At 35.8% G+C, this 8985-nt stretch overlaps 1 protein-coding gene across 1 annotated transcript; it reads left to right on the forward strand.

The window, feature by feature from the left end:
• Positions 1 to 6489: 6489 nt before the first annotated feature.
• LOC125490090 (carbonyl reductase [NADPH] 1-like) lies at positions 6490 to 7516 on the forward strand. The gene has a single exon (XM_048628224.1). It carries the CDS (start codon positions 6646 to 6648, stop codon positions 7510 to 7512), a length of 867 nt encoding a protein of 288 aa, XP_048484181.1. The 5' UTR covers positions 6490 to 6645; the 3' UTR covers positions 7513 to 7516.
• The last annotated feature ends 1469 nt before the right edge of the window (positions 7517 to 8985 follow it).

The following is an 8985-nucleotide window of genomic DNA, read 5'->3' on the forward strand; positions in this document are numbered from 1 at the left end:
CAGACTCACCAGCAACTGGTTTAAAATGATATTAGATTCCTTGTGCTTTTACACAAACAACTATCTCTTATTTTTTTATACTATTGATATGAACTTATTTTAATACAACATAGTTATTAAACCAGAGTGAACTTAAAATGACGTGAAAGTGAGGCCTTCCCAAGTTTATAATAGCTTTTATGTTATTTAACTAAATATGTGATGGTTTTTTACTGCATGACGCCTTCCAAACAGCTGCTTCAGTGTGTCATTAAGTGAATACGACATTACAGAAGGTATCATAGTTAAGTAATCTATTAAATAATTACTTTTAGTTAAACTATTAAACCTATTCTATGTCGTTTATACAATAACGTCCAATTAGTTTATAACCAGTTGATCATGTTACGTTAACCTTGACATTCAGGTTTCGGATAACTTATCTAACTATAATAATATTATGCATTCTGTCAGGTAAAAATATGCGTTTAACTCAAGTGTTTAATCAAAACTTTATGCAGTTTCATTGCCGATAAATTACATTTAAATTTATTAAATATACTTTTATAGTTAATTGACTACTACACAGGTCTCTCCCAAGGAGCGCCATTGGGACTCTGTTCTTCCTAATCTTTAACTTAGCTTAGAATAGGTATTTGCTGGTGAACTTTGGTGTAAATAACCAAATAAATTCATACTTTTTAACCGAAGTGCAATTTCATGTATTTGGTAGGTAGTTATATACTTACTTAGTTGTGTACCATATATTAACCTAGTTAAGATATTTTAACATTAAGTAATGTGTAATCTTAGATTAACAATAAACGAATAAGATGGTGAGTTACATATAAAAAAGTAATAAAATATAAAAATATAATTATAAACAAACAAAAAACCCGACTGCACGCTAAAAAGATGAAAACAAGCCCCAATGTTAATGGAAAGTATCGAAGGCGGGGACCAGCAAAGAGTTTGAGTTTGAGACCATTTAGCTGAATGTTACCTAGATAGGTTACCTTGTGTTGTGGTCAAGTTGGTCCCCGCCTGCGATACTTTCCATTAACATTGGGGCTTGTTTTCATCTTTTTAGCGTGCAGTCGGGTTTTTTGTTTGTTTATAATGATATTTTTTTATTTGTAACATTTTAGTTGTTTTTATTTTATGAAATTTTATGTCAGTAGTCGGGATTTAGTTTATGAACATTTTTTATTTCAATAATTTTGGTGTTATGATTTAAATACCTACAATATGCACATTTTTGTAATGTGCTAATCAAGCCCTTTCATTTGATACCCTACACGGCATTGTTGGAAATATTTTTTTTTCGATCATCACTTTTTGTCCTCTAGATGGCGCTATATACATTTGAATGTAACGTCACATAGCCTATAACCATCGCGCAATCAATACGCTTCTAACGATACCTCATACATCAAAATCTATCAAGTCGTTTAGGCTACAGGAGGGAACAAAGAAACAGACATACATACATACATATCTACATACAAACATACAATCGAAAAACATTACCCTCCTCCTTCGGCAGTCGGGTAAAAACTGTCCGCATTTTGTTTACTTTCAACCCGTTGTAAGTTCATCCTAATGACAACCATTGTTGTAGGTACTAATGGATAACGTAGTCACAAATCGTTTTAAGTTCATCCTAATGACAACCATTGTAGGTACTAATGGATAACGTAGTCACAAATATTGTTACCAAACTAATTCAAAATAAGAGCACAGTGCTAGAAGTGGGGTGTTACTTGTTGATATATTTTTTGCACTGAGACTCCATCTAGTTCTTATATTGTTAATCTAAGTTTGTAATGTAGGTACTACCATGTACTACGTGTCTAGTATATGCAACTAATGCACCTATCCATTAGGCCCTAACAGATATCTGAATAATACATTCGTAGGCCAGACTGTCTAATAGTACCTAGCTACTGTATTGACTAGTAACTTACTTATCAATTGAACCATGGTACAGTCAGCAATAGAGATAAATGTATGATGTAAGTACCTATGCCACCTCGGGGCATACAGTTTGATCCTAAGACTCATGGGTGGAAGATAGAAGATAAGTACTTTAATTTTATGATCCGATGACTAGGAAGTGAAACCTAAGTATGTATAGAGATTGTTTGTATACAATACAATATCGAAAAAGTACTAAGGTACTTAATATTTTAATTAATCTATCATCTACCCATGAGTATCGGCGGTATCTAACTAATTGAGTTTGTGTGGTATACTTATCGAATATAAATATCTTTGGCTGACTATACCTCTCACACAAATTTTAAGTACATCCTCCCTCCCGGAAGAATCCTCACAATTTCATCCTTACTTCCTTACTAATATTATAAATGCGAAAGTAACTGTGTCTGTCTGTCTGTCTGTCTGTCTGTCTGTCTGTCTGTTACTCTTTCACGCCAAAACTACTGAACGGATTTGAATGAAATTTGGTATACATACGGTCTAGACCCTGGGAAAGAACATAGGCTACTTTTTATCCCGGAATTCCCACGGGAAAACTTTTTAAGGCGAAGCGAAGCGCGCGGGAACAGCTAGTACTTAATAAATTATACAAGTACGTCTTTAGTGTAGATACCTTCCGATGAGAGGTGGTTGACCTTAAACCTGTCGTGTGCACTCATTAAATTTCACCCTGCAGATACATGGTACAGAGGTCAAGGCGGACTGGGGTGAACGTCATAGTGTAAGACAATTTATTGCAATTTTTATCAGTTATCGCGATCATTAATTAACGTCAGCTTCTGAAATACGTAGTTATACCTACTTACCCGTAAGTATTCCTTATAAAACAAAACTGAAAATAGTTTTCAGAAAAGTTACAGGTCGAATTAATTTCAGAGTCTTGCTACTACTTACGAGGTATTTAGTACCAAGGTGCTTAGTTTTGTCACGTTATTTTTTATTACTTAGGTACTTACTTAAAAATATATTAAATAATTATTATGTCTCCACCAAACAAAGGTTGGTTGGAAGAAATTGCTTCTTGGCTATAAGCCCGCCTTAGTATACACTACTTTTTAAGTCCATTTTTGTAAACATGTTTCTGTATACAACAAAAGTGTTCAAAGAAATAAATAAATATGGTCTTGTGAACGTCTTAAAAGTTTACAAATTTATACCACTATCCAGGTCGCATAGTTTTTATTTTACCGTTTTCAGATTTTGATTACAGATAGGTATACTCTTGGGTACATTCTACAGCCTATAGTTAGGTACTTATTTGAATTTTAGGTCCCGTTAGGGCCACCGATCGTGCGTGCAGTACTAAGGTCCCGTTATCGACATTTAAGTCACAAACTTCATTGTTTACCTTGAGGGCATTAGCCGAAGATTATTCTTGTGTTTGTTGTTAATACCGAACTGATGAATCACTGTTCTGTCTGGTTGACCTTCGATTCGGCCTAACAACAACAGAAGTGATTATCACGTTGACCTTGATATGATAGTTTTAAGGTGTCAATTGACTGTCGACGACCTAATGTGGTAGCAGTGGACGACACAATAATATCGCGACGTCACTTCTGTACGGTTTTTTTATATTGTAATTAAGGGATTCTCTTGACAGCCTGTCGAAGTTTTCAGCGGCCAAATGGCATGTGTAACGAATGATCATCCAATATTCTACTGCTTCTGTGCTTCAGCCATGTTTCCGGACTTTCTAATCCAAACACTACCTTATTCTCTAAGATCCTCCAATCTCCGCGGGGGTCTCTATATGACTAATAGCTATAGCCACTAAAGGCGGGATCAGACGGTTAATTTTTCGTTTATTTTTTACTTTTATTCGAAATGATACATGCATTTCAACTTAAAATGAAACAAAAGTGCAAACAAAATTGAACCGTTCACTCGAGTGAATATTCACTCGAATGAATTATCTCGATGTACCGATTGCCCGACAAGTCTCGTGTGTTTGTTTTTCTTCAGTATAGATAGAGTAAGCCCCCTGAATGGCGTCCCACGACGCTACCTGAAGTCAGAGTTCTTTATCTATGAGTCCAGAGGCCTCCGCAGTATGTAATTTATTTTAAAAGGTAAACGCAGCTTTATCAGGATTCAGGATCGGTTGCCACTTAATTTTAAAACGTCATCAAAAAACATGCTCAGACTGACATCTGCTACATTTTAGATAAACGATATATGAACTAGATGGTTATACAAGAACAAAGCAAAAAAAAAACTATCTGGAATTTGTTTCTAAACCGTCTTAATTTCCACCTAATGACAACCACTCGCTGTACCAATTAATAAAGTCATCCTAACTAATATTATAAATGCGAAAGTAACTGTGTCTGTCTGTCTGTCTGTCTGTCTGTCTGTCTGTTACTCTTTCACGCCAAAACTACTGAACGGATTTGAATGAAATTTGGTATACATACGACCCTGGGAAAGAACATAGGCTACTTTTTATCCCGGAATTCCCACGGGAAAACTTTTTAATGCGAAGCGAAGCGCGCGGGAACAGCTATAAGTAATAAATCTTCTAACTGAACGAATTCAAAATAAGAGCTCTGTGCTAGAAGTGTGGTGTTATTTGTGGAGACGTTTCTTTTGCACTGACACTCCATCTAGTTCGTTTTAAAATGTCGTTGTCTGCATAAAGCAAAGACATAGTGCTACCGCTTATTTTATTTTTGAGCATTTTTGGCGACAGATTTAAATTTTCCACTACAAATATTCTTCGTTGGCCTTCACTGGGTCATCAGTATGTGTCTCACAATCCTCATATGGTAGATTCGCTGCCGTTTACTACAACATCCTGTTACATTTTACTAAAATATGCAAATTACCCTCAGTTCATTGTCCCAGAATCTCTGTGAGGTGTCAATTAACAATATGGCATTGTTAACTTGTTATTCCGCCTCGGCTGTCACTTGTTTTTATTTTAAATTAACCAGGTAAACACACAGCCCAGGGGTTAGAAACGTGACATACATTTTTGTCTGTTATTTTTAAATAAACAGTGTGACCACCAAATATATACCTATAAGTGAGTACCATAATACTCCGATGATTAGCCCAGTCTTTTAAATTCTAAACACCCGTTAAACATTTTTTATACGTTTGTTTGCAGTACAGTACGAGATAATACGCCTTACTATGTTTCCTAAACGAAGTTAAATTGCTCGATTTTAACCAATGACATAACATAACTCTACTTACACCGTTTGAAAAAAAAACTTACTAAAGTAGGTACTTACCCGTTTTTATGTGCCACATAGTTAACAACCCCCTCATACTGTTGGGAGTAAAAAATACCTGACACTGAAATACACAAACCGGAAATCAATTGTATTTCCCTAAAATAATTAATCACCCTTTCATAATAATTTATCAAATATCATAGAACAGTCAAATACAGAACAGTTTCCTTGTTTAATTTGTGCTAAACTTAAACTTGTCACACCGTTTGGCTTAGTAACTATTACCAATTTTGTTACACCTGTAAACCTGTACTCGCGTCTCTTCCAATCACTCTTTCCTTACCCTTCCTCTCCCCTCCAGTTCTAGCTACTTATCCAGCATACCACGGCTAGCAGTGCCACGCAAAAAGCTGGTCGAAAGTGTCGATTTTCAGGATAATAAAAGTGTCAATATATCGAAAACTATCGACTTTTTACACAGGTCATATTACGATATTCTGTTCACTCAGCTGGCCTATCATATCCAAGGCATGATGTTGACTTTTGGTATACTCTGTATAATCCTCGTAAATAATCGCTCAACAATGTATTTTCTTATACATAAATCAATGGTTATCATTGACCCGTCTTTCGGAAAATAAGGGTTCTTGCCAAGCTATAGGTACATAAGATGAAGACTGGCTTGAAAATCTAAAGCAGAAAAAAAATCGCCGTGCTATGCCTCCTCCGTTGGAATCGCGTTTCGTCTGCAACCGTTGTGGCAAAAAATGTCGTGCTGCTATTGGACTATACAGCCATCAACGACGGTGCGGCCGTCGTAGCTCATAACCCACGAGCGCTGCAACAACCATCTATATAGATGCTGTGGCCAATGATGATGATAGGTACATAAGGAAGTTTACGTAATGTAGTTTAAATATTCTACGTGACTTAGAATAATCATTATTATTATAATGATGATGAATTAGTATTCTGGATGGATCACTATTTAATGTAGATGCCTACCTAGAGATGCGGTTAGTGATAAGAAAATATTATGTAGAATCATATTTATTTAGGTGTACCTACTACCTACCTATATTATGCTGATCTTCTTGTAAAGAATAAGTTTTTATTTATTTTATTGAAATTTAAAAGAAAGATTTATTGAGTGGGTAGGCACAGGTATCTATCTTAATTAGATACTTACTTACCTATACAATTAAAAGTTAGGTATATAGGTAGGTATAATATGACCTTTTGTATCTATATGTACCTAAATACTAAATTATCTCTACTCAGCTTGGGAATGGTGATAACAGTAGGAAAACAAACGGCATTACTATACAAACCGTGATAACGTAAACGCCTACTGAAATTGCTTAAGTATAAATTGTACTCATCACCAAAACAATATCTCAGTAAACTTTCCATTAAATGCTTGAGCAGATGTGTATAATATTGTACTAGCAAGAAATACCGTGGTGATAAAATACCTAAAAGTATGGTGGAAAAAGTGGCTGTGGTGACCGGATCCAACAAAGGTCTTGGGTTCGCAATTGTTAAGGGACTATGCCAACGATTTGATGGAATAGTCTACCTTACAGCCAGAGACAAAACCAGGGGACTGGAAGCTGTGAAGAAACTAAACGAAATAGGATTGAGACCAGAATTCCACATTCTTGAAGTCACTGACAGGGAATCTATAAGCGAATTTGCGGATTTTATCAAGAAAAGACATGGAGGCTTTGATGTTTTAGTTAACAACGCTGCTATGCTTGAGTGGGACGCTGTCTATCCTTCCTACGATGTTGCTAAAAGGACCATTGACGTGAACTACCGAAGCCTACTAACAATTGAGGAGCTATTATACCCTTTACTAAGAGATGGAGCGAGGGTAGTCAACGTATCCAGCAACTGTGGCCATCTATCCAACTTACGAAACCAAAAGTGGATCGAAACTTTAAAAAGTGTCGATCTAACCACAGACAAACTAAACGGATTTGTCGATGATTATTTACAGTCTGTGCGGAACGGAACGTTTAGGAAGGAGGATTTTGCCGATGAGGGTAAGCATGCTGAGCACAGGGTAGCTAAAATAGGTGTTACGGCCCTAACATTTATTCAACAGAGGAAGTATTACAAAAGGAATATTTCGATCAACGCAGTGTACCCGGGGCATATCAAAACGGACATGGCTCAAGGTGGAGGACAGATTGATGCTGATGAGGCTGCGAAGGTGGTTCTGTATCTGATATTGGAGGCGTCTCCTAATTTGAAAGGTACTTTCATGTGGCATGATCGTAAGCTGGTGGATTGGCTTGATGCCGAAGATAAAGATGGTGTGCATTATTGCAAAGGTCTCTGGTAGATTTCAAACGAACATTGGCACTTAAAAGTACAGTAAAAAAGTAAATAAGTAGGTATCTACCTAGGTACCCCTGTTTACCACCACTGTTAAAGATACAGAAGTTGAAGAATATTAAATTTAATTTATGGGTACCTACCTACCTACCTACCTACTAGTACCTACCTACATCGCAGAAAATTATATTTTATTGAACGAGAGCTCTTCATTTACCTATCTACCGTTCCATTATATTTTTATTATATTCATTACATTATAATATTATGTCATACATCTTTCAATGCCTATTGTCAATACCTAAGTAAATAATTATGTATATAAGTATCTAATAAAACAAAAAACTATGAAGCTTTATTGTTTTATTCGATATATCTCTAGGTACCTAGTTACTTCAAAAAAAAGCAAGATTTTTTTAAGTCGGGTAGATTATTGATTGTGAGTGAAAATGTATATGTACATAAAATACAATATACGTAACTAACTACTTACAAAACTTTCGTACACGATAAACCTCATATCCACCCTGTCGCATGCCTAGGCTTTGCTAGAACGCGATCTAATGCTCTGTTTCTATGGTCATCACCGAGGGTACTTTTAAACAAACCGAGCATTGGATCGCGTTACGACAGGACGTGGATACGCGGCTATTATTAAAGAGCTGATGATCAGGGTCATGTTAACCAAAATTTTAATCGAATAAGTTCTATAGTTGAAATTACATACCAAGGCACATAATACTCTCTACCGAGAGTCCCATACTAAAAGATATAACCCCTCAGAATAATAACAGATTGGGGCTCCGAAAATATATTTTTTCACATCCGAATCCGCGTACAATGGAACGACAATTTGACAGCTGATCGATTTGATTTGACAATGACGTTAGTTTGACAGTTCTGTTCATAGCATTCCGTTCAAGGGTGTGCTTATTTATTCGATTTTATTGAATTTCGCCAAAATATTGAAATAGTAGGAATGTAATCGTAATCCTACAGAAATACTGAATGAAAACTTGTGTCCAGTAACTTAGTGAACATCTTTATTGGGCCAAATAAAACAGCTGTTTACAGGGTAAGAAATGCATTTAATTTTTCACTGCATTTTCTAACATATTTACTGATAATAATTGCATTGGGAAAGGAACAACGTGAAAACACTGAAGTTCTAAACATAGCTGTGTATTTACAACAGTTTTCAGTGTCAATTTGGTACCTGTTATTGCTGCTAGTTTTTCTAGTGCTTAGGATCTTGTAGATGTCCTAAAATAGACATTTAGGCACCTTGACCTAGCATTGAATGCAAAGTCGTGATTTGCGCAGACCTAGATTGAGCTTCCATAAGTGAAAAGTGCTAACTACATTAAATACCTAAAGTCAGACTAAATTAAAGACTAGTTAGACTGATTTGATTCGGGCAGTGACTTAAAAAGTGTGATATTTTATCTAATAAATTAGTAGGAAGTTCAGTAAAGGTCAC

Source organism: Plutella xylostella, chromosome 20 (assembly GCF_932276165.1).
Source record: "Plutella xylostella chromosome 20, ilPluXylo3.1, whole genome shotgun sequence".
NCBI lineage: Eukaryota > Metazoa > Arthropoda > Insecta > Lepidoptera > Plutellidae > Plutella > Plutella xylostella.

What these genes read in the sequence shown, in the direction of transcription:
- LOC125490090 (XM_048628224.1), top strand. Translation starts at nt 6,646, where the DNA reads ATGGTGGAAAAAGTGGCTGTGGTGACCGGATCCAACAAAGGTCTTGGG.